Source organism: Rhincodon typus, chromosome 33, assembly GCF_021869965.1.
Source record: "Rhincodon typus isolate 14 chromosome 33, sRhiTyp1.1, whole genome shotgun sequence".
Lineage (NCBI taxonomy): Eukaryota > Metazoa > Chordata > Chondrichthyes > Orectolobiformes > Rhincodontidae > Rhincodon > Rhincodon typus.
Genome location: NC_063364.1, coordinates 16,341,336 through 16,368,403, shown reverse-complemented (window position 1 = coordinate 16,368,403; position 27,068 = coordinate 16,341,336). Strand labels below are relative to the sequence as shown.

Sequence of the window (27,068 nt, the reverse complement as noted above, 5' to 3'; positions counted from 1 at the left end):
TTTAATCCATAGAAAAAGTCAAAGGGTATTTGTATAATCTTGGAGGTTCTATTGAACTTGTTGAAACTGCTTTGTTCAGTCATTTTGTTATTGTGATGCTCTATCTTTATTTCTGTTTGTAATTCTCCATATGGTTTTGAATGTATGGGATACTGTAAGCTTGGTCTGCGTTACAAAGCTGGAATGAATTATAGGGTGGAGATAGCAAAATCAACTAAAAAATCTCAACTTGAGTGATTTATCAATGCCACCCCCAGCCAGAAATACATTATTTGAAAGCTACTGTTGCTGATTATATGGTAACAGTGTTTAGAAATATAATTTTAACTGTAACTTTATATGCGTACTTAAATTTTCCATTTTTGTTTTACCATTAGTGTGTGTGTCATTTCACAAGGTAAGATTCTGTTGTATCCAGATTATAGAGTCATACAGCACAGAAACAGACCCATTGGTCCAACTAGTCCACACCGACCTTGTTCCCAAACTAAACTAGTCCCAGGAGGTGGTTGTTGTTGTTGACATTCACAGTGAATAAAAGAAAGTCAGATTCCAATTCATTAACTGTCAGCTGTCTAGAACATTCTGAACACAACTATCATAGCTGTAAAAGCAAGCAACTTCGAGAGATGGAAACTAAACACTACTAGTCCTTAATCATTACAGTCCTAGCAGTACTTTTCACGCTGTGTTATGCTTTTTTGGATAATGGTCACTCTCTGATGTGTCCCTCCAGTTATCACTCTGCATGTGTAATCCTAATGAACATCAGCCAGTAAGTGGGCCCTGACTGGCTCAGGAGCATTGTGACCAAGTTCAGTGGTATCCTGTCCCAATATCTACACTCCATCATATTTGAACTGGACTCATTGGAGTGCGTCTGGAGCAAGATGAGGAGGGGGGGTCAGTGAGGTAGTGTCTAGAATAAGGTGGGGTGTGGATGGCTGGAACAAGATGGGGGTAAAGCAGGGTGTGGAACAAGATGCAGGCGAAGCAAGGTCTGGAGCAAAATGGGGCGGAAGCAAGGTCTGGAAAAAGATGGGGGGATGCAGGGTCTGGAACAAGATGGGGGGGTGGGGGAGAGAGAGAAGCAGAGTCTGGAATAAGTTTTATTTTTGGAGGAGGGAGGAGTTCGTCTCCCCTGGAACTTCAGACTGGTCCTTAGTGTGTGAGATGAGATCAAGTAATTCAGCAAGTCTTGGGGTGGATCCTGGAATCTTTCCAGTCCATTTCAAAGCTCAGCTGAACAGCTTACACATTTCCCTTGTAAAACACATGTTCTGATGCTCTGAGATTAAGTGGTGCTTGAGGCACATGCCTGTGCCGGAGATAGACACGGTCTATAAGTCTAAGTTACACAATGAGCACTGAAAGGCACTGATGGATCTAACCATGGACAATGAAAACTGGTTTAAATTATTACGGTGGTGACATTAAACTGTTTAAAACACCCCAACAAGCAATTCCCCATAATGAAGTGTTAACACCTGCTGCTCAGTTTTCACACGCCTTTCTGAAGAGGCTGAAAACCAGGCTCGATACATTGCCCCGTAACGCCAAGCACCACACTTAATAAAACACAAAGAAAAAGGAGCAAATGAAAGCCAGAACTGAGAAGGCAACACAATAACTGTTACATTCTTAATATCCATGTCATGAATACTTTGACCTACTGGTTCCAACCTTGATTAAATATATTTCAACAGAATTACCTCAGTCCTCCGCTTTCCTCACTTTCTAAGCAGAGGGCTACTTCAGAAATGTATGAAAATCCCGTATGACAATCGTGGACAATGCAGTCAATATTCATGGCAAAAAGTATTAACTGCAACTCTCTGCTCCACTGGTTTTGATTGACTAAGTGACGAAACGTCTGTCACTACCACACGTAGAAATGACCAGTCGCCGCTGTTGACTAAAACTGAATGAGATTTGTTTCAACTTTGAGTAAATATCCAAGTTGAATGGCTGGAGAGTTCTACAGACCTGAGCAAAACAATAATCTTTTGCTTACTTCCAAAAATTTGAGGCTTTTCCACCAATGTATAGGTTAGACAAACAGAATATAACTTTGATTTGCTTGAAGCTGCTGCTGGTAAAGGTGAGAGTACGATTAATGTTTTGGGAACGTTACTCCCTTAAGAAAGACCCTCCCCTTCTCCCGCCGAGACTGCATGCAGTACATTACATTGACGAGAATTATTCGCCTCCCCAATCTCCACCGTTCGGACGAATTATTCTATAGTCATAGAGTCATACAGACCCTTCGGTCCAACTCATTCCAAATTAACTGATTCAAACTGACAAAACAAGTCTTTGAAAAAAAAAAGTGCATGAAATCACTTCCCAACGTTGCTGCCATTATTTATTAATTCATAAATTGGGTAAAACATAATAAAAAATAAAACATTTTGTAATTCTTCCATTGGATGTAGGCGTTACTTGAATAGCCAGCTTTTGCATTAATTCACTGTGGCAGGCCACGCTGCTATGGGTCTGGAGTCACACTAGATGGGGTAAGGACACAAATTGCCTTCCCTAAATAAAGGACATTCGTGATTTTATCTTTAATTGAATAGTTACATGGTTATTAGACTAACGTTACATTCAAAGTTTACCATCTGCCATTGTGGGATTATGAACCCATTGAGGTCCTCTGTGACACTGACACTAACACTGCGGTGTTACCTCCCCTCTAATCAGTCCCAGCACTGAGACGGGAGGGGTTCGCCCCATCTTCATTGACCGAGCTGGCTAGTGGAGGTACCAGTTGAGAGTGAAAAACCTTCACCCTTCACCAGTGAGTTATGTCGCTTTGTGAAACTGCCAGGTCTTTTTGTGTGCCAGCTGCCACGATTCATTCATGAGGCAGTTCCAGAGAGCTGTTCTCTTTTCTCTTGGATCTCCTTGGAAGCGACTAATCCCTGTTTCGCCGACAGATTAAATTTACGTACCTGCTCTGGTTGACTTCAATAACTCAGTATTCAATGATCTAAATATTTAGAGACTGGTAAACGCGCGTCTGTGGGGCACGGGAGACGACCATAAATATTGTTGCTGAACAGACTTAAACAGAGTGTATTGGGGCGCGTTTTAATGCCTTCGATCAGCTGTAAAAGTGAAAACCAGAGCAGAGTACACACTCGCTGAGAAGTGTACACACGATCGCTGGACCACATTCCTGTCTCTCGCGTTGGCAAACACCAATACTTCTCATGACTAATGATGTTCGAAGTGAGAGCCATGGGTTAAATGAATGGTCTCAAAGTCATTTAACTGCAAGAGAAATCTCCGCAGGACTATATTTATCTTTAAAACGCCACTGTTTCGGTTTTAAACCAATTGAGAAATGTGAGTTTACAACGTGGCTATCTTTGTGGAAGCTTAATCAACAACTTCTATTTATAAAATAAAAACCGGTTCTGAGGAACGGTCACCAGACTCGAAACGGTAACTCTGATTTTTCTTCACAGATGCTGCCGGACCTGCTGAGCTTTTCCAGCAACTTCTGTTTTTGTAACTTCTTTTTATGGGCGCCTTTATCGTCGGACTAGGGTAAACTATAGGAGCGGTTACAAAACAAGAGACGGTTAACTATGATGTAAACTCTCCAAACCAAGGTTTCAGTGCTGACCCGTTGGTTTGGAGGCGCAGATGTAAACATCACCCAAACCTCTCCCTGCTTTGTGGCGACCGCAGGATTCAATGGGATACCACTGCGACAATTGGACAGAAGATGGGAGGGTCTCCCATTAATCAATGTTCCTTCCACACACAGTATAGCGTGCAAAACCCTGAACAGTCCCAGAAAGACTCTATGGAAGCAAACCACACTGCCAGACTCCGGCTGCATTTACTCAGTTACAGAAAATTTCTATATTTCCTTAAAGCGTGTGCGTAAAGAGTAACAGACTGCGTGGTAAGTGGACCATTGCAAATGTTGCACCACATTCAAAGGATGGAAACAAACCCTGCAATTATAGACCAGTCAGTCTAATGTCCGTGAAGCAGAACTTTTGAGACATTAATCCTGGACAAAATTAATTGGCACTTGGAAAAATATGGGTTAAGAAAAGAAAGCCAATGCAAATTTGTGGTTAGACTGATTTGTTTGAATTTTCTGTTGGAATAATGGAGGGTGGTGATGGGAGTAATGTGGTTGATGTTGTGTATATGGATTTTCAAAAGTTTGGTAAAATGTCACTTATTACACTTGTTAATAAAATTAAAGTCCCTAAAATTAAAGGGAGAAAAACTGTATGGATTTTTAAAAATGCTAATAAAGCAGACAAATGTGGTCATTTGTCAGTCTGGATTGAAGTATATGATGGCATTGGTAAGGGGCTGGCATTAGGTCAATCACTTTTTAAAATACATTAAAGATCCAGGCATCAGTATTTGGGGCAATACTTTAAAGTTTACAAAGGACACATAACTTGCAAATGTCACATAAAAACAGGGCAATAATAATAAGCTTGGGGAAGATATAGGCGGGTGAAATGGACAGACACATGGCAAATGAAATATAATGTGGAGAAGTGTGAAATGAGCGAAGTGATGAAGAGAGACCTGGAAATATATACAAAAGTCTTTGAAGGTGACAAGTCAGTTGTTCAGACTAGGAACAATCAGGGATCCTTGACTTTGCAAATGGAGAAATAAAATATAAATGCAAAGAGATTATGCTAAACTTTTATAAATCACTGGTGAGGGCCTATCTAAAGCAATGTGGCCAATTCTAAGCATTGCACTTGAGGAGGATATCAGCGCCTTAAGAATTTTACTAGAATGGTACTGAGATGATGTACTGTAATTACATAAAGACTATAGAAAGTGGGAATGTTCTCCTTAGAGCAGAGAAGGTTAATGGGAGATAATGTTTAAGATTTTGAAAAAGGCTTTGATCGAGTAATTAAGGAGAAACTGTTTTCAGTGGCAGAAGGTCATTAAACAGACGGAACTGATTTAAGGTAATTTGTAAAAGAACCAGAAGACATAAGGAAAACATTTTTACACGAGTTGTCGTGATCTGGAATACACTGCCTGGAAGTATAGTGGAACCAGATTCAAAAATAACTTCTAAAAAGGAATACTTGAAGAGAAACATTTTGCAGGCCTTTGGGAGAAAAGCGGGAAGGTGGGACATAATGGATAGCCCTTGCAAAAAGCCATAAATGTTTGAATGACCACCTTCTAGGACTTACTATAAATGATTCCATAATGGTTATAATTTGATGATGATTGGTTACAGTCAGTAATAATGAGGATTATATCTCCACAAACAAATGAGCTGCACTGTACACTCCGATCTTTTACTTACATGGCTAAACATACGACTGTCCAACTCTTTCTAGATTACATGATTTTTTATGAAGTTCCATGCTTTCTTGTCTCATCAGCTTTTCATTAACAATGAATGGCATCATTCAGTGAGTGGGAAAACTTTCTCCACCTACAACCCTTCAACAGGAGAGAAAATCTGTGATGTTCAAGAAGCTGACAAGGTAAAATGCTCTGGTGATAATGTCAACATTTCTTTCTCAGATAAAGATCAAATCATTACCATTTTAATTTCCATTAGTTTTATATGTCCAATATATACAGAAAATCATTTCATTAACGTTCAGCACAATAGGAATTGAGGGATAATATTGTCCACAATCTATATTAGTTATGCATACAATGTGTTTCAGGAGGCATAGTGCATAGTTATTTTGCACACACATAGGCTAGAAAATGCTGGAAAATTATCAGTAAATGAACAGTGCTCACCATTTGAGGCTGTAGAAATATTGACCATTTTATGGTATAGAAGAGTTTCACTAAGCATGCCAGATATAGTTTACTATGATCATTCTGTCATCATTGTATTATGCAACTAACAGAATGAAAGATGAACTTGATAGACCAAGGTTTTTATTAAGGTTCAGTAATGTCTATGTTCTAATGAAAACAGTGTAATGACTTAGCCCTGGGTGCCCCACTGATCCTGATCATGATGGACAGGATTTCTCATTTCATACTTCATGCATCAAGAATGTTTATACAATTTGCATAGTTATCCCCATTCATTCATTCATTCATTAACTTCTCAAGGACAAAATACAACAATTCATAAACACAACTGGGTTAAATTTTATTACCTTCTGTTTGTTCATTAATAAATATTTTCTTACTTTTACTCTATTCTCTCACTCTTAACCCATTCTTTCTTTCTCTTTCTTTGTTACTTACTTTTGATTTTTGTTATCTAACTTAACTAATTCACTCAAATGAGAAGAATTCTGATTCGCTACTAACTCATGGGCAATTTATGCCACTCTATATTATCCTCAATGAAACTGAGAAAACAAAATTGTAACTTCACCAATAGCTTTCCCATTGAAATACATTTCCATTTTTAGTGCATGTTACTCTGGCTGCAGCCATATAGAATTGCTGACGTATGTCATAAGGTCCCTTCTAAAGTCATTACATTACAGAGAAACATAAATCTTCAGAAAGGGAATAGTAAAGCTGTGAAGTCTCAGATCAGCAAGTAGTGAATTGTTCTTAGAGGGATTTTAAAACAAATTATCAAGGCATTTGGATAAGTACATGAATAGGAAAGATTTGGAGAGATATGGGCCAAACACAGACAAGTGGGACTGGTTTAGTATGAGAACATGGCTGCGTGTGGACTAGTTGGACTGAAGGGTCTGTTTCCATGCTGTACGACTCTATGGCCCTATAACTCTATATGCTTTGGCAGTATTTGCATGTCATTTCTGTTAGTGTTGGAGAGTAATGACTTTTTGGACAAAAAGCTGTTTTGACACTTGAGTGCAAGTAAGATAGATTTCTTTCAGGAAAAATTGTTGGGATGCAGCACATGTGTAATATGAGACATGACCTAGCAAATGTAGCATGCGTGGGAGGAAAGCAGTGATTTAGGACCCATGGTTCCCAACGCTCTCCACCACTGATGTTTTTCTTCTGTCATTTCTATGTCTATTGTAGACTAATTGATAAAGATTGATTGCTATGATCAGTCAACAATTCCGTCATAATTGTATTAGCAATTTCTATGTTCCAATGAAAACAGTGTAATGACTTAGCCCTGGGTGCCCCACTGATCCTGATCATGATGGACAGGGTTTCTCATTTTATACTTCATGCATCAAGAGTGTTTATACAATTTGCATAGTTATGCTGCTATTCATTCATTCATTCATTAACTTCCCAAGGACAAAATACAATAATTCACAAACACAACTGGGTTACAATTTTCTCGTCTTGTGCTTGTTCGACTACAAAGATTTCCTTTTTTTCAGTTTATGTCTCTTTTCTCTCTCTGTCTTAACCCATTCTTTCTTTCTCTCTTTTTATTTCTCATTCTGGATCTATCTTAACTCTAGTTCACTCTATTACCCACTCTGTCATCTGCTCCATTTCTTACTCTATCCATTTCATTAATTGATTAAGGAAATATATTGAGGTGTGGGGACCCTCAGGTTAAACCACCACCAGTTGTCTCTCACTAATGAGAGAGCAACCCTATGGTCTGGTAAGACTATAGTGACTTTACTTAAAATTGGCCAACTGAGCACAGTGGTAAGTATGTCTCAGATGTGGCATTAGCATTGCTGTGCCATCATCAGTTACTCATTTGGTAATTTTTAAATACAATAGCTCATAACTTTGAGAGATGTTATATGTGATAGTATATGATGAGTTTTAGCACTCATAATATATACAAGCATAAGTCATTTAATGTATAAACAAAATGTTTTATGTTAAAATTGAAGAATTTTTTGCCTGAAACATTAATTCTCGTCTTTTGTACACTGCTTCTACAGGCTGATGTGGACAAGGCAGTACAGGCTGCACGGATTGCCTTCTCCCCGGGCTCTGTGTGGAGGAGGATGGATGCTTCAGAGAGGGGTCGGCTGATCGACAAACTGGCAGATCTGGTGGAACGGGACCGAGCACATCTTGCTGTGAGTATTCAGAGAAACATCCTGCAGTATCAGGTATTGAATTACATGATCATCAAACTGCAGAACTGGCAAAGACGGCATTTTATTCCTACCCTTATCCACTCCGTCACTACTTATCTATTCGTCCAATTATCCTCTGTTTCCTAATAGATGGCCTATCTGCCTATCCCTGTCCAGGGGTTCATTCCTTGTGAAGAACACCCTGTTAACAGAGGACAGATAAAATAGTTAAACTAAAGATAAATAAAATAACATTAAAAATAAAGTGTGGCCAAAAATAACAAAACAGAAACCTGAGGAAGCCAACCTTAGAAACATAAAACTTAAACACATACCTTAAGACAATATATCCCTAAAATATATGTTCCTAAAACATGGACCCTAAGTATGTACTTTCACTACAAAAAAACCTAGAAACATAAACCTTAAAACATATACAGTAGAAACATCTACAATAGGAGAATATACTCTAAAACACATAGCCTAAGAATGTACATCTTAAGAACATATACTTCAGGAAATGTAACTAAAAACGATGACTTCAACTAATATTGTTTGGAGGATCTGTTTTCAAATGGGTTAGTAACCATGGATCCCCATCTAAAGATTCTGGTGCTATAATACTTAAACAAGAGAGCTACATATGAAGAGTATTTCTCTAAGGCTTTTAAGAAACTTGTTATTTACTTTTATGATGTTTTCAGTGCTCCTCCATGTACAATCCCCTCCTCAGTGAGGCAGCCAATTCATTCTGCTGTGCATGTTGTGGTGATTACAATCTGTTCCTGCTTCTTGTACTTACACATGAACTTTTTAATCCCCATACCCCTGGAAAGTTTCTACTGACCCCTAGGAGTTCAGTGACTCTAGTTCGTGAATAGCTACTTCAAAATATGTACCCAGAAAGCATCAACCTAACAAGACATAGCCTTGGAGCATTTAGCTTAGAAACAGACTCATACAAGTGCGAACAATTTCGTGTAGGAGAGAAAAACAAATTAGAAATATTTTGTTATCTATGAAACAAGCTTCTCTTTGAATTACTTTTAAACAGAAGATAAACTGTTAGTCAATGCTTATCTATTCATCCAATTCTCCACTGTTTCCTAATAGATGGCCTGACTCCCTATCTCTGTCCAGGGGTTCATTCCTTGTGAAGAACACCCTGACATTAGCCTTATCGTTTCCTTTTTGTTTATTCCCCCAATTTGTTCTCCTCTTCCTTCTAATAATAATGCACCTGTTATGAACACATCAGAGGGCTAAATTTCTACTGGTAGCAAACTGGTAATGTCTTAGGTAGATTCCCTTATGCACTATTATAATGCAGAGGAAAACACTCTGCAAATGTATTAACCAATGTCCCAGTGGAGGAAGTGAAACACCTAAATGTCAGACATCAATGGGAAATATGAATAATCCATTTTATGATCCTAATCACATTAACACACTCATCACTTCATCAATCATGAATGATATGGTTGGTGTCCAATTGGATACAGTGCACACACCAAGCAGACTGATAGGTACCTTCAAGTAAGTAATATTGAGCAAGGCATGCTGTAATCTCACTTTCTGTCTCCAGATTGATTTATCATCTCATTGAATTGCATTATGTTCTTTGCAGACACTTGAATCTCTAGACAGTGGAAAGCCATTTCTCCAGGCTTATTATGTTGACCTACAGGGAGTCATAAAAACTCTCAGATACTTTGCTGGTTGGACTGACAAGATTCATGGCAAGACAATTCCAGTCGGTAAGTCGAATAAAGAAAGGGGTCCATTGGTGTTTCTGTTTGGCAGGAATTCAAGCAGGGAATACCAAAAACTAAAGTTGAAATGAGACTTAATGAATAAGCTATACCGGTGCTTAACTTGACTTCTGTTTTAACAATCTCTCGTCGGGAGGCATGAACTTAAAGCTGGTCTTACCTCCTGTGAGGAATATGCAGATAAGTTAGTTAAACATCAGGTGCCTTGTTCAACTACAGCAGAGCTTCTGTACTTAGTGGTAACACTAGGTAGATATGCCTGATTTAGATATTGTAACCTACACTAAATAATATTTATTATTGACAGACTAAGCCTGGTCACAAGCATACTTAGAAATTTTAGCATGTATTTAAACTAAGAGTCACAAAATTTGTATGTATGGAATATGATGTTCAGTCAGTAGACTACAGTCGTATTGTAATGGATGCTTTTGAAGTGTAATTTCAAACTGTGGTTGATAAGTGTAAAGGACTGTGATAGTGCTTGCTTTCAGTGCATTCAAATGTGTGATTAAGCTTTTCTTCATTAGTAATTGATAGGAGTGTGAGCATTCGTGGCAAGACCAGCATTTAAGTCTGTCCCTAATTGCCCTTCAGAGGATGAGCTGCCTGCTTTAACTGCAATCTGTCTGTCTTGGGTACATTTACAGCAAAGCTGGAGTGGGAGTTTTAGGATTTTGATCCAGCAATAATGAAGAAATGACAATAAAGTTTCGGGTCAAGGTGTGTGTAACTAGGAGGGGGATTTGGATGTGGCTGTGTCCCCATGCATTAGCTGCCCTTTTCCTGGTAGACGTCATGTGTTTGAAAGGTATGGTTGAAGGAAAGTTATTGGGTTGCTCAGTGCATCTTGTAGATGCATCTTGTAGGCAAAAGGATTGAATGTTAAATGTATTAGTTTGGCTTCCAATCAAGATGACTGCTATGCCCCGGATGGTGCAGAGCTTCTTGAGTGTTGTTGGAGCTGTACTCATCCATGCAAACGAGATTACTATTTCACACCCTGACTTGTGTCTTGTAGCTGGAGGACAGGCAGCTACAAGACACACTGGAGAAAAAGTAGTTGAGTTATTTGCTACAGAATTCCCAGCCTTGGATATTGATGCTACAAGTTGCAGCAATGGCATTCTTACTGTCAAACTGAAATGTTTAAGTCAAAAGGCAGAATGCTTTGGATGCTGGAAGTTGGAAACAAAAATAGAAATGCTGAAAAAACCCAGTAGGTTCAGCTGCATCTGTGTAGAGAAAGAATAAAGCTAGATTCTCTCTTGTTTGAAATTATCATTGCAGACACTTGTGTGCCATTAATCAGCCCAATTCTGTATAGATCTTGCTGCATGCATACACAGACTGCATCAGTACATGAGGAATTGTGAAGGATACTGATCATTGTACAATCATGAGCGTCCATTTTCACTTCTGACCTTATGATAGAGTGAAGGCCATTGATAAAGCAACTGATGGTGCTGACAGTTGGGCTTAAATTTGGATTTGATTGCTGGTTTATACTTGCCCTTTTTGCTTTGATGCATGTCTGAAATCATTTCAAATTGACAGGAAACTGGCAGTAAACTCTAACCATGGAGATCTGATTATTGCAAATCATACTGTTTCCAAAGAAGTGTCAGATACGGTTTACTTTTCAGATCAACCCAGTTGATTAACACTATAGTTGTACAGAGAGTTTCACACTAATCGAAAGCAGTTTCTGATTTATATCAATGTAACTGCATGACTTAGGGGTCACTGTTGCATTTACTGAGCACTTTATAAAGCTCAGTATTGAGTTTCTTAACACATGAAATCAAACTTTCTTCTCCTAACAGTAAAACAAAGTTCCTCGGGAACATAACTTTGCAGTTGAAATTTGGTCTTGACCATATTCTACAAAAATTGGTCTCAGTGTAGCATAACTTCACCCCAAGTTTGATCTGTCTAGATAGCTGATGTAAAAAATTAATTGCCCTCTTATGCATAACAGAATCTTGGAAATGTCGCTTGGTCCAATGTTTTACTTTGAACATTCATATAGTTCAATAATTGTGGAGAACAAAGAAACTTAAATATATACGTTTAATTATGACATACTCCTGACCTCAGATCAGCACCCCTGCAACTGTGGGACAAAGATTAGCTACACTAACCTTTATCAATTCCTGTCCACATAGAGACAGTTTTATAAGATTTTCCAAACTGGTCCAGACTCAAATTATTCAGTGTCCTAATGACAGACAAAATAGAACAAACTTCTAACTCAGTTTTCACTCTATTGGAATGTAGATACCAAGATTAAAAGGATAGAGTAACAGTTCACAGCTCCAATCATTCCTTGAGATTCTCCCTTTTGGAGATCTCTCCTTCCTTGCATTTCCCATGCAATGTATTAACCTTAGCTGAGATTGTTAGGAATTCTTTGTCAGACTTCCATTGATATAGTTGGTGATTTTTGTGAATGACTTTGGAGAATTGCCTGCTCCAGTTCCTATTTGGGAAGTGCCAGTGATTGTACAGATTAACTTCCCAACTGGTGTTGTCCAGCCAATCTCTGCAGTGGTACACCCTTTAAAATCTGCGTGTTGAAGGGAAATTAAGTAGCCATGACCCATAAATATGTGTTACTGGTCTTTGCATTAGTTATTGGAGAGTCCTTAATGCTGCTCAGCCCTCAGTGATCTGAGTAGAACTAACAAATTTCAAAAACATCAGTTTGGGTCAAATGACCACTAGACCAGTGCGTTTTGTGTAAGGTCAAAACAATCTAGTCATATCTAACTTAGTGATGAATGAGACAGTTCCCTTCTGATCACTACCACTTGAATTCTCTCAAGTTGAGGCTATACAATTGTTGACAGAAACTAAAATTGGGGATTGTTGATGTCCTGTCTCCCATTTGTCATTGTCACTCTCTATTTTCACCTCCCTTTACGTTCCAAAGGGGAAAAGAATGAACCACAGCAGGATTGTATTCTTCAAATATTATTGTATTAGCTCTTGAAATTTAGTTACTATAGGACGGTGTACACACATTAGATTCAAAAGAGCTTCTCAAGTTTCTTAACTTAATTCCTTTGAGAGCAGTAGTTTAGCAGATTTTTTTTGATAAGTTTCCTCTATAGTGGAAACTGCTTTTAAAAGCACCACTTGATTAAAATGTTTAATCACAGGGAATTGCAGGGTTAGAGCTAATGAGTTCTGGCTTCCAGAGTGGGCGTATATGATGGAAAGACATTAAAGAACTGGTATAAATGATGACAGAGTCAGGGCCCAGATGTCTTCCCAGTTTATGCTGCTTTGACGAGTGGGAGGGGAGACAGAGTTATACTTTATAAAATGCACATGCAGTGAATCTGTCAGTCTGGAGCAGTAGCACTATGAAGCCAGTTCAGACGTCTGTGTAACTTAGAGCCGGCTGAATTATGATCAATGATAAATCATTTAACAATCTATGTCCAATTGAAATAATTACAATGTTCAAGGAATATTTGCAAGTGGGTAGGTAGTTTAAAGGGGGTTTAAGAACATAATTTTCAAGTACAGCTCATCTTAAATTCTTGCCTCTTTGATAATGAAACACAATGTCATTGCTTAAAAATGAATCATTTTCTTAAAATGCTGCTCTGTTATTTTCAAGAAACTTTCTGCTGTAATTTTATTGGAGATTTTCATGTGCCAGGAATTCTTTAACCCTCAAACCACCCCACTTTAAAAATTACTCAAAAAAAAACTGATGTCTTGTCAGTTGTCATTTCTAAAAATTTACAACAAACTCGAAATTAAACCATTGTTGGGTTTTGGTTCGATTCTGAAATGCCTTTGGGATGTCAGTTTTCCCTCTGGTGTTTCGACAGCCCTTTCCGAAGCTGTGATTTATACCTTACAACTGTGCCGTTTTCCTGCTAGTCCTGACATTCTGGGCGTGAGAATGGGATTTGTTTATTGAAATGCTTAAAGGGGAAGATGTACCGTCAGAACTCCATTATAAAATCCCACAGTTGAAACAAATTCTGCTGAACTTTAACATCCTTTCATTTTATTTCTATTTCTGTTGTTTCAAAAAACAGAATTTGTTTAAATGGTCTGAGCCTGATGACAGCATAAAAGAAACTAGCCAAGAGGAGATGCTTATCCCAATAATGCAAGGAAGTTGAACTAAGATTAATAGATAGTATCGAGATCTTGGGGTGCTTCAGCAATGGTGTCATTCTAATGGCATACGTTAATTTAGTTCCTTTGCGGTCTTGAGCTTATTGACTTTTCTAGAATAACTTTTTTCAATTATATTTAAAAAAGACAATAAAATAAAGGAACTTAAAAAATTGTTTCAAACCGATGCTATGGCACATTTGAGATGAGTGTTTGATATGTAAAACACTGCTGCTGTAGATTGAAACATAGTCTCAGTGTAATCCTAATTAGTTATGACTCTAGTTTGGCTGACAAGTCAACGAAGCATTAAAAATTCAAACATATTTTGGAAAATGTTCTCATTAGTACAACACCACTCATGCCAGAATTATTTTTAGAATTAGTTCAGCTGGTAACTGTTCATGTAAATAGTTTCTACCCTTGTTTTTCCATTAATTTGTATATCTCAGCAGGAATCCTGTCCTTTTTGAAGGCAACATTCAATGCGCTTATTTGTATCTAACGAGCCACTGGAACAGCTTTATCTTGACATGTTCTATGTTCTCAAATGACAAGTGTTCATGCATTTTAAGCACTTGCAGAGAGTTCAGGTGTGGTAGACATCAAAGTGTGGAACATCACAGGGAGGTTCCAATGTAAAAAAAAAGTTCCTTTAGGCACCTTCAGGTTGGTGTCAAATGTGCAGACCTCATTCAAGTGGACTCCTGCTGATCCCTCCCAGACAGGAGACATGCACATTAGTTATTTCCAATGAGGATGAAAAATAGACTTTCACTCTGTGCCTCTAAGATTGTTCCTTCTCCTAGTTGGTTCGTAAACTGAAAGATAAAAACCTTTGTTAAGACGAATAAAATGTAAGCATAGCATCCTTCACACCACTTTTATGTGCAAATCTTGGAAATGTTGGCACTAATGATTATTAAAAGACAGTCCATTAAAATGTGGCATTAAATTTAAACTATAGAGATAATATGCAAGGGTGTTGGGAGAAAACAGGAGACTAACATAGGTAATGATGCTCATTTGTACAGCCAGTGTAGGCATGATGGGCCAAATGGCCTCCTTTTGCATGGAACAATTCTGAAATTCTGTGCACCTGTATTGAAATGTAAAGAAATAAGTATTTAAGAAAGCATTAAAATGGGCCTCATGCTGTCCTGATGAATCTGTGATTTTATCCACTCAGCAACTGAAGCTACACACTGAAGGGCCTTACTTTGAATCTTTGATTTGTGCAGAAGGTTTATGAGATTTCCAAAAACTGTAGATAATAGATCTAACAATGTAAATACCAGGAATCAGTTTCCAGAGTTCAAATTTAAAAACTGTATTCAAAGGATATTAAACTGCTTCAACCAGCGTATCAGCTGGGATGTCACAATTAGTCCCAAACACCCTGGATTAGAGAGAGACATGCAATACTACACCTCATGCTAATCCAGTAATCTATCATAGAAGAATAAACTTCCAAGTTGGAGACAGAAAGAAATGACTTGTGTTTATAGAGTACCTTTCATGAGCTCAAAATGTCCCAACATGCATTACAGCCAAAGAAATGCTTTTTGATGAATTGTGAAAAAAAGTTTAATGCATTTGCAGATATCTTCAATCTTAAACTGAGAATTGCTGAAACAAGTGAAAGATTGCCTCTTGAATCATCACACAAAAATAATTGTCTCACGTATGTCACTGACTGCTTACTATTTACAGAATATAAACACTCTGGAAATTGTAAAAGTGTATATGTTTCACCACATTCTTCCACCAAGTATAATTGACTGGCAATAATTTGACTGTGGGTGTTGAATGGCGTGGAACTTGACTATTTTTATCATGGGGTTGTCCTTTAGCTGATCTTGGACTCCAAGGTATAATCGCCGCCTGTCAATTTACTATTTTAAAAAAAGTTCCTAATGACATATCTTCCAATACAGCATCTAACCTTAAGAAACTGACAAGATATTTACAACTCCACATCAGACTTTTGGATTTGGCCCAGTGACAAGCATCTGGGTTCACTCATAATTTGAATTTATGTTGAAGAATAAATGATTAAGCATTTGTTTCACACTTTTTCATTGACGCGTTCAAGCTAATGGTTTGGCTCCAGTGCATTCTATGAACAAGGCTAGATGAGTGTCCACCATTCACAAGATATTTGTTTTTTTTATGGCTGTAAAAGGTGGGAAATATTCTTAAGCAAATAACATTAGAAGTTAAGAAATAGGTGCAAGAGTCAATCTCAAAACCCATTGAGCTTTTTGTTTCTTTCATTATGATCATGACTGATCTTCAGTTTCAATTTCACTTTACTGCTTACTCATTACAGGGGCTACTGCCATAACGTATGTTCCGGCAACAAAAATTGGCTATAACACGGTTGACAAATAGGGAAACGCTATTCCTAAAACGCGAACTTGTGTTGGCTATAACACGGTTCCATCAAATAGACATCTTGCTGTCAGGAGCCCTTTGCTAATGATGCCTACAGGGTACTTGTACAATGCTGTGATTCTGAGTCCCAGAGAAATTCTCCCTTTCAGCCTTCATTAAAACTGAAAAGTAAGAAGCCAACAGGTCTCTTATCAGGAAAAGGAGGGTGTAGGGGAGAGTGAAAAACAGTATATCTAACCTACTTTGAAAGGAAACACTGTGAGGCACACAACCTGGGTACAACAGGAGCTCCAACAGCCTATTTAAATAATTGGTTAGATCATGGTTGACTTATGGTTCAACTTGATTTTCCCACATTTGCTCCATATCCCTGGATACTCTTGTGGTGTGGTGATAAGATCACTGAAGGAGTCTGAGTTGCTATGGCAACCGACACATCATACATATGTCGCAGTCTGGAATTATGGATAGTGGCGGTAGAGTCTCTAATGTTCTTTTTGTCATACGGCAGACCAGGAATCCCTCCCAATCTTACATTCTGCTACTGGCAATGTTGGAAGAATTTGCCGATTGATACTCAATCCTTTTAGTCGCATTGTGAACAAGAAGGAGCTGTGAAGCTGCTGTCACAGTCAGACCAACCTGTCTGAACAGCTGCTAACAGTAGTGCTATCCTATGTGTTATGCTTTTATGGTGGTCTGCCCCTAAACCTGCTTTTCCCATAGGCCCAGTTATTTATTTTGTACAATTTTCTATAACACTATGTTGTGCTGGAACGCAACTATTGCTTCATAGCAGAACCCCCCTGTATAGCCCTTGATTCCCTGACAGACCAAATAACTGTCTATCTCAACCTTAAACATTCTCACTGATGGAGCACCCATAACTATCTCAGGTGAGGAACTTGAAACATTCACAACTACTTGAGTGAAAAGATTTCTCTTCATCACAGTCCAGATTTAGATTGGGAAAAGGGAATGTGCAACAAGACCTGGATGCCATTGTAAATTGGTTGCTGAAAGTAAGCGTGCAGGTGTAGCAGATGGCGCAATTGTGCTGAGACCGCATTTGGAGTATTGTGTTCAGTTTTGGTCTCCTTAAATGAGGAAGGATGTTCTAGCTGTGAAGGGTGTGCAACAAAGGTTTACCAGACTGATGCCTGAAATGGCAGGTCGGACACATGAAGTGAGACTGAATTGATTAGGATTACATTGACTGCGCTTTAGGAGAGTCAGCATGGTGGGGGGTTTGGGGGTGGTGGTCTCGTAAGAACCTATAAACTTCTAACAGGATTTTACAGGATAAATACAGGAAGGATGTTCCTGATGAGAGGGGATTCCAGAACCAGTGGTCACAGTGGACACAGAGTAGGCCATTTGGGACTGTGTTCAGGAGAAATTTCATCACCCAGAAAGTGACGAAACTGTGGAATTCTCTGCCACCAAAAATGGTTGAGGCCAAAACATTGAATGTAATTCTTAGGGCTGAAGCAATCAAAGAGTATGAGGACTGGGTACTGATATGGATGACCAGCTGTGATCGCAGCAAGTTTGAAGGTCTGCATGGCCTATTCCTGCTCCTATTTTCTATGTCCATGTTTCTAAATGATCAGTCCCTTGTTCTGAGAACATACCCCTGATTTATAATCCTTCAGCCAGGAAAACAATGCCTCAGTATTTATACCCTGACAACGCCAGTCAGTATCTTATACGTTACACTGAACATAAGCATATGAGGAGGTGATGCCTAGTGGTATTATTGCTGGACTGTTAATCCAGAGACCCAAGTAATGTCCCGGGCATCTGGGTTCAAAGCCTGCCATGCATTTCACTAAACGTCTGGAATTAAGAGTCTAATGATGATCATGAAACAGTTGTCAAAAGTTTGGAAAAAAACCATTTGGTTCATTAATGTCCTTTAGGGAAGGAAACTGCCATCCTTGCCTGGTCTGGCCTACATGTGACTCCAAACCCACATCAATGTGCTTGACTCTTAATTGCCCTTTGGACAATTAAGGATGAGCAATAACTGTTACACTGTCATCCAGTGGATCAATAAAAAAAGTCTTCTCCTGCTTGTTGGTTACAGACTTATATTAGGATTGGAATTAGAAGGTGGCAAAAGGAATGGATTTTACTTAATTACAATGAAGACAAGTACATTGGGGAAATATTAAAATGAAATGCATTGTGAAAGTTATCTTTATTGACAATCAAATTGTTGAAACAGGTTTAAAACAATGATGTTAAGCATATAAGGGCAACCTACTTGGTCCCCTTTTATGACAGGGATTTTTATTAAACAGTTCTCGCTAATTTTTTTCATGAAAATTACATTCGTTTGTCAATATTATAACTTGATAGTAAAATATAGTCTACATATTTTCTCTCCTGTGCAAGTTGATTAATGTGCCGAGAAGTATTTAATGTTTTTTTTGTGCAGCCAAATCAAACAGGAATGATGAGTAATTGCAGACCTTTCTTACAGATGGAGATTATTTCACATTTACAAGACATGAACCAATAGGGGTGTGTGGACAGATCATCCCTGTGAGTATTATTCATCAACAGTAGGTGTTTATATTCTCAGAAATACCACAGACGAAAACTGAAGAGCAAAAAAATTTTTAATCTTATTATTTGTTCACCTCTGACACGAAAGGATAACTTGCAGCTGGCAATCCTTAAGTAAAAACTCAGCCCATTGAATAAGAGGCAGAGCCTATTTTCAAACAGTAAAGGGGACTTAACTTATTTATTTGGCTACATTCATAGTTAATTTAATGCATGTATTAATGGGAGCAAATCAGCACCTTACATTCTTTATTAATCAAATAAAATCTTTGATCTTGGTTCAATTATTTTGTATAGGGATTTGAGATTAAATGCAGAATAAATTCTGAGTGCTGCAAATGTGTTACATTAAAAATGTGATTACAGAAAATTTAAGAGTACCTTCCAACAGCTGTTGTTATTCTTGATAGCTGGATATGTACAATGTGTATACTTTGTAATGTAGATTGAGAAGAATCCAAATCTAAACAGTTAAGTGCACAGCAAATATCCTAATAAATTTCATGCGTTATGTCTGTTTCTTACAGACAGTAAATATCAGTATGCTTAGATCTATAAAATGAATTAAAATATTTAAATCCCAAGGGTGGTAACATTTAAGTTGGCAAATTTTGAGTTTGTATAATCAAGTGTAAATGCAATACTGTAGCCTCATACTTTACTGTCATCACGAGTATAGCTTTTATATGTCAATCACTTTGAGTGGGCAGTAATTGCAGTATAAAATTGTTTTCTATTTAGATGTTTCCAAGGATCTGTATTTATACAGGGGAGTGATTTATAGACAGCATGACTTGTGTAACATGAGTAAAATAACTGTGTCCGGGCACGGAAGAATTGTATATTTTGTAAACAGGCTGGATGAGTAGAAAAATAAGAGAAAGACTTACATTTATTTGGTGCCTTTCTCAACCAGCAGACACCTCAAAACACCTTATAGTCAATGAAGTAATTTTGAGATGGAGTCACTTTGACAATATAGGAAATATGGCAGCTACTGTAAATTCTCACAAACAGCAATGTGATAATGACCAGGAAACCTGTTTTTGTAATGTCGATTGAGGGATAAATATTGACCAGAAAATCCTCTGCCCTTTTCTAAATGCAATCTTTTACATTCATCAAAACAAGCAGACAGGTGCTTGATTGAATATCTCACCCAAAAGATGGTGCCTCTGACAGTGTAGCCTCTCTCAGTACAATACTGGAATGTCAGCCTTGAGTTTTGTCCTTTTATCCCGGAATGGGACATGAATGCACCGTCAACTGAGCAATAGCCAATACCAATTAGTAGGCCTGAAACCTTAATCAAAGATGTCAATGTAAAGTCTTTTCAAGTGATGAATCTTGCACAGCTCAGATCACTGTGTTCCTTTTCCAAACCATGTTGCTGGGAAAAAAATCCAAGCAAATGCCAAACACAGGGTGAGAAGGGACATCATTTGGACAGAGTATGCCAGCTCCAGATAACTCTTGTTCGTCGTTTAACAGTTGCTCCAAAGGCTAGTATTTGGAGACGCAGGGGTTAGGCAGCCAATCTGACATCCTGACTGCAGGGAGGTCTCAGAATAGGAAGAAAATGCATGAATAGTCCACTAATCACACTAAATGAAATATCAAGGTTGAATTTGGTAACATTGTTTTTGGTTAATGGTTCTAGTTATCTCAGAATCTAAAAATATTTACAGAATCTCTGAATCTTACTGCTGTCCAGATTTATCAAAAACATGAACAAAGTTAAAGTGTAACATCATTAGCCATGTTTCAATGAGGTTTCCCTCTTTCTCTGGGAAATTGTCAAAATCGTGAAAGAACAAAAAAAAGTATTGTAAAAAGAAAGCAAAAGAACATATGTTGAATATTGCAAGTACAATTTTAATGAAGTGCAAAACAAAGGAGTTGTTGCTATGTCTGAGAAATATAGCCTGTAAGTTAGCATTAATGCTACGATAGATCAATACTGAACACAGTTACATGTATCTAACATTCCTTCATCCATTATTTCAATGGAAGTATTAAAATAAATTGGTGAATTATCTGATTTAGAATAAAAGGCAGAGGAATGTTGTGAGAACGTTCTGGGATGTTGGAGATTAACAATGATTTTCAGCTTAAATATGTATATTTACTTTTATGTAACTTCAGCAAAGGTACTACTTAATTACTGTACAGAAATGTACAAACAGTCTTGTCGACAATTGGTCTTAAATTATCATGAGCTTTTGTCATCAGAACATGATTTTGCTTATCCCTTTACTAAAATCATCTTCCTGTTCCTCATTTGCCTGCAGTGGAATTTTCCCCTACTCATGTTTGCATGGAAGATAGTTCCTGCCCTGTGTTGTGGTAACACAGTAGTCATCAAACCAGCAGAGCAGACACCCCTGACTGCGCTCTATATGGGAGCCCTTATCATTGAGGTGTGTTCCTTTTATCTTCATTTTCTTTTACTTTCAATGATGATGTAAGTAGTGAGGTCTGACAGATCCTCTGATATCTCCCCAGTTTATTCTGGGCAGCTTTTCCTTTGCTGAACTTGTTTCATCTAATCGTGCTTTCACAGGCTGGTTTTCCTCCAGGTGTGGTCAATATTGTGCCTGGATTTGGTGTGACGGCTGGTGCAGCAATAGCTTCTCATATGGATATCGACAAAATCGCATTTACAGGATCAAATGAGGTACACAACTTGCAAGAAACACTGTCAAAATTAACACATAGGTTGCATTGGCTTGGAATTAGTACTTGTGAGTTTATACTGAGTCGTTAAATAGCACAAATAATAGTATTAATTATGAAGTATTTGCATTTAAATAGTTTTATCATGTCCCAAAAATGTTCTGAAATACTCCACTACCAACATGTGGAAGTGTAGTCACTGAATGTAGTACCCAAATGTGGTCAGCAATTTGTACACAGTATGATCACAAAATGAGATGGAAGATTAATAAGAATTATAGAATCATTGAATTTTACAGCACGGAAAGAGGCCATTCAACCAATCATTTCTGTTCTGGCTCCCAAAAAGCTACCAACCCAATGTCTGTAGCCCTCTAAATTCATTACTTTCAAATATATATCCAGCTCTTTTTGAAACCTTCTATGGAATCCGCCTCTACCACTCTCCCTGGCAATGTATTCCAAATCCTAACAATTGTCTAAGAAATTTCTCTTCATCTCACTCCTAGCTCTCTAGCTGACAATCTTGAAATTGTGACCCCTAGTTAATCTCTCTGATGGTTGGTTCAAGCTTAACTTTTGGCAAAGATCTAGAAAGCACATTGCCTTCCACCAGATGAGGTTATGGTAAGTTTTAAATGAGGCAAACAGGGTTTTGGATTAACATCCCATCCCTGCAATGCACTGAATAAGTTAGAATAGATCACAGCCCAAATCTTCCAGTCAGCCCTTTATCCATCGCTGACAAGAGAGAAAAAAAAAATTACCCACTTACCTTCCACGGAGTTTTCTGACCAATATTCCACTGGAGTATTCTGGGTTCAGAAAAGATTTACAAGAATGTACCAGGGTTAGAGGGGTTGAACTATAGGGACTGGCTGAATAGTCTCGGGGTATTTTCCCTGGAGCATCAAAGGCTAAGGGGTGACCTTACAGAGGTTTATAAAATTATGAGGGGTATGAATAGGGTGAATAGCCAAGGTATTTTCCCCAGGGTAGGGGAGTCCAAAACTAGAGTGCATAGGTTTAAGGTGAGAGGGGAAAGATTTAAAAGGGACCTCAGGGGCAACTTTTTCATGCAGTGAGTGGTGCGTGTATGGAACGAGCTGCCAGAGGAAGTGGTGGAGATTGGTACAATTATAACATTTAAAAGGCATCTGGATGGGTATATGAATAGGAAGGGTTTAGAGGGATATGGCCCAAATGCTGGCAAATGGGACTAAATTTAATTAGGATATTTGGTTGACATGGATAAGTTGGACCGAAGGGCCTGTTTCCATGCTGTACATCTCTATGATTCTAAATGTTGCAACTCCAATGGTGTAATTGTATCTGCCTCTATCACTTCCTCTGGCAGTTCATTCCATACTTCATTCCAGCTCATTTTTTCCCCTCTCACCTTAAATCTATGCCCTCTATTTTGGACACATCCACCCTAGAAAAAAGATATTGGCTGTTCACCCCATCCATACCCCTCATGATAACTTCCTATGCAATTTTCATAGAGTCAGCGCATCAGGACCTCCACAGTATCCCAATGATCGCCTTGGCTCATGCATCCAAAAGTCTTCAACTATCCCGAGCCCAGATATTCTGGTCTATGTGCCCAGGTCCTGGAGTAGGGATGTAAAGCCATGTCTTTCAGACTTGGCAACAGATACGCTATGAACTGGCCCAAACTGATACTTAGATCAAAGAAAGAGAAACAATTTTATTCAGAGTTTGAATGACTACTATCTGGGAGTTGCTCATTGATTCTTTCATTCCAGGAGATTTCTGGATAATCATGGAGTGTTGACAAAATCAGTGTATATTGATATGGTAATTAGGTAGTGAATGAACTCAGATACATCAAATGAAAAAAAAGCTTTGAACACTTTAAAAAACTTTTGGCCCAGTCACAGGCCAATTAAGGGAGGATCCCAGATCACTGGTGCCAGTTCCCAGCTCCTACTGTTGCAGGGAATATTCCCAATTGCAAAGCTGCAGAAAGGGCAATGGAATGCAGGGCAGTTTGAAAGCGTTCCATCAGCCATCAGCACAGTTACTGTGGATCATCACAGATAGACCAGCACATATAATACATACAACTAACCTTTCTCTTAATGCTCACTTATGTCGATTGCATATGACAGTACCTCTGTTGATTTTATGGTTATTAATTACTATTAAGGCATGATGGCCTTTTATCAAGCAAAAATTGGTGATGTCATTTTTCATCAAAATTAATAAATTCATCGCAAAATTTGGGTTAGAACTTTGATTTTTAGAAGCGATGGCCTGAATTTTATCCCAGGTTTTGGAATCCCCATGTTAGGTCAGGTTGGGGAGAGCTCTGGAGCTAGGCTAATGTAATCTTCATAAAAAATATAAAAGGCTCAGAGGGGTCTAGGTGAAGTAACATCATGGAGATAATTGGAACTGTGGGGGAGGGGAGAGGCACTGCCTATCCTGCCCAGCACCCACATTTTGGGCCATGAACGTTCTGGCCATTAAAACCTCTCCTCCTACACCCGGCCTCCCTCCCATCTCCATCACTACCCTGCCCCCCTACACCATCATCCCTAAATGCCGAAGGGAGCTAGAAGCTGCCCTATATAGTGAGGAGCACTCCCTGTTGACCTTAAGTGGGCCTTGATTTATGCTCATCATCTGCCAGCCACTTTGCAACTGGCTCCAATCCACATCTGCTCCTGCTGTTAGTAAGAGAAGCTGCTGCAGAAGGACCACATTAGGGTTGAAAGAACTACAGATGCTGTAAATCAGGAACAAAAACAGAAGTTGGTGGAAAAGCTCAGTAGGGCTGGCAACATCTATGAAGAAAAAAGTCAGAATTAACGTTTCGGGTTCAGTGACCCTTCAAAAGGTCACCGAACCCAAAACGTTAACTCTGATTTTTTTCTTCACAGAGGCACCAGACCTACTGAGCTCTTCCAGCAACTTCTGTTTTTGTTCCACGTTAAGACTGATTCTACGACATTTCCTGAAATTTTACCAGCCTCTTCCAGGGACCTATAAAATCTTGGCTAATATTTAATTGCCAATTCATCAATGCTAATCATGATGTACTGGAATTAAGCTTTTAAGGCTGCACAAATAACTGAAGAGCCATTTAACCAATATTAACTGGAGTTCTAATACTACAAAGATAATTCAAGTCTATTCGATGCTTCAATGGATCAGTGAGCACATGAGGCGATGCTCCCCCCCATCAACCCCCCCCCCCTCCTGTAAAGGGCATGCATGAATTGGCACAGCTGGTAATTCTGTAACCTCTGAAAACACTAGAGTGATTAGTACTCGGGGTGGGGGGTGGTTAAGATTAATGATGACATGAATAGCAGACGTTCTGCATCCTATGCAGATCGATAGATAATATCCAGCTTTTCGCCAATGCTATACCTTCAATTTTTGGAGCATTAAGTATTCAGTCTTGTATACAATTAGCACAGAGAGGGTTACCAAACACATGGGGCAATACGTGTTGACTACGTATACCAGTGATATTGTAACATAAAGCAAAATTAATTTGCTTTAAATATGCCTCACAATCTGACCTTCAGTTATTGTGACAGAAATGGAAGCAAAAGTCAATTGGCCGACTCTGGCAGGGTGATGTGGCATGCCAATTAAGAGAAGTGATGATTTTCACTGTCAGAGCTGTACATTGCAGTTGGTTGATTGATCTTGTAGGTTTTCATCTTAGATCCAGTAGCACACCTGATGCTCCATCTATCTGCAGAGTCAGAGTTTCCTTGCCTGAAATGCCAAGGTAACTCATTTTGTTGCAGTAGATTTAATAAGGTTGCGCATCCATTGTACCTTTTGCATTTCCAGTCTTCCCTTTCTTCATATTTTCCAGTAATATCGGCGCTGGCAGACGCTGAATTGATGTTCTTATGCAGAAACTGGTTTGATTTTTTGTGTTGATAATTGCATTGCTTCTTTGAAATTATTAATGCCAGGTCTAACCTATAATGAAATAGTGATTTTTTGATTTGAGTGTGCAGCTGTGAAAGACTGAATGAGTTCATACTTAATGATCTTTACCACAGCCTTAACAAGCAAAATGCAGACATTTCATTCTTATTTTGCTATTGTGTGCTAATCCATTTTTGGACACAGTGTCATCGAATGGTTACAGAGCTAAAGGAGGCCATTTGGGTCATTGAGTTTTTGCTGGCTGTCTGAAAGAGTAATTCCCGTAGTCACCTTTACCTCAGGGCTCTGCAACTGCTTTCGCTTAAGAATATTATCCCACTACTTTTGAGAGCCACAGTTGAATCTGCCTCCACAATGCTCTTAGGAAGCACAATCCAGACTGTATCTGCTGGCTGAGTAAAAAAACACTTTTTATGTTGCTGTCCTGCTTTTGCAAATTGGTATACTCTGACTGTCAACTTGTACACCTATCAAGGGACACTGAACACAAAGCAATGGTGCTTTACTAATTCACTTTTTTACTCATATGAATACAAAGCAAACGTAGGCAAATTGCTTTAGGTGTTCTGAAATGCTACTTAGCACAGCAGCATAGGGTGGACTTCTCTTTATCCTGAAAAATCCCTGCAGCAAGGTACAGCTTGCATGTGTGACAGATGTTGAAAGGCATCTTCCTCCCAATTCCAAGGATTGAACAAAGTGCATTCAAAAGTTGTATCCAGCGGTAATAAAACCGAGTCAGAATAAAAGCCCATATGAAAAGAAGGGAAATTTAAAAGACAAAGAAGAAAGATTCAGACACAAAATCTGAGGGGATAGTTTCACCTTCAACACTGTGCATTGCAGAACACCCTGTGCCAAAGACACACGCCCAAGAAAAAGACCAGACTTCCATTCACATATTTCAACACCACCAGATGATTCAAAGTACATTGCAGGTGGTGCAGTGCTTTTGTCATGTATCGTAACACAGGGAATACAAAGTCTCACAAACAGCGATATGAAAATGACCAGACCATTTAAGATATTGATTGAGGGATAAATATTGCCAGGTCACTGATACATATGAACGTATGGATTTGGAGCAGAAGGAGGCCATTCAGCCCTTCAACCCCTGCCACCATTCAATAAGATCTTGGCTGAGCTGCTTATGTTTCGAATTCTACATTTTCAGCTACCCCCAATAACACTTGTCTAACAAGAATCTATCTACTGTGCCTTGAAAATATTCAATGATGCCCACCTCCTCCCTTTTGACGTAACTCTCTAAGCAAAAAAAATCCCCTCATCTTTTTAACCATAACTTAAACAGTGTCTCCCAATTATGGATTCTCTCACAAGAGTAAACATCCTTCTCACATCCACTTTGTCAAGCCTATTAGAATCTTATAAACTTCAATCAAGTCACCATTCATTCTTCCATCTCTAATGAAAAGAAGCCAAGCCTGTCCTCATAATCATTCCTGGTTTCAATCTATTAAACCCCTTCTTAACCACCTCCAATGCATTTATATACTTCCTTAAATTGGACACCTGAACTACATACTATTCAAGCTTTGGTCTTACCAATGCCTGCAGAACTGAA

General features: G+C 38.6%; 1 protein-coding gene across 2 annotated transcripts in view; it reads left to right on the top strand.

The window, feature by feature from the left end:
- aldh1a2 (aldehyde dehydrogenase 1 family, member A2) overlaps positions 1–27,068 on the top strand; it is a 68,725-nt gene that overhangs the window by 19,481 nt on the left and 22,176 nt on the right. Inside the window, exons 2-7 of one of the 2 annotated variants that reach the window (XM_020513964.2) lie at positions 5,400–5,504; positions 7,839–7,979; positions 9,607–9,736; positions 18,780–18,841; positions 21,157–21,285; positions 21,429–21,542. In XM_020513964.2, the coding sequence (XP_020369553.1) occupies positions 5,400–5,504; positions 7,839–7,979; positions 9,607–9,736; positions 18,780–18,841; positions 21,157–21,285; positions 21,429–21,542 (681 nt within the window). Of the gene's footprint in view, positions 1–5,399; positions 5,505–7,489; positions 7,594–7,838; positions 7,980–9,606; positions 9,737–18,779; positions 18,842–21,156; positions 21,286–21,428; positions 21,543–27,068 lie in introns of those variants that run through there. The other variant, XM_048615910.1, reaches the window with a different exon arrangement.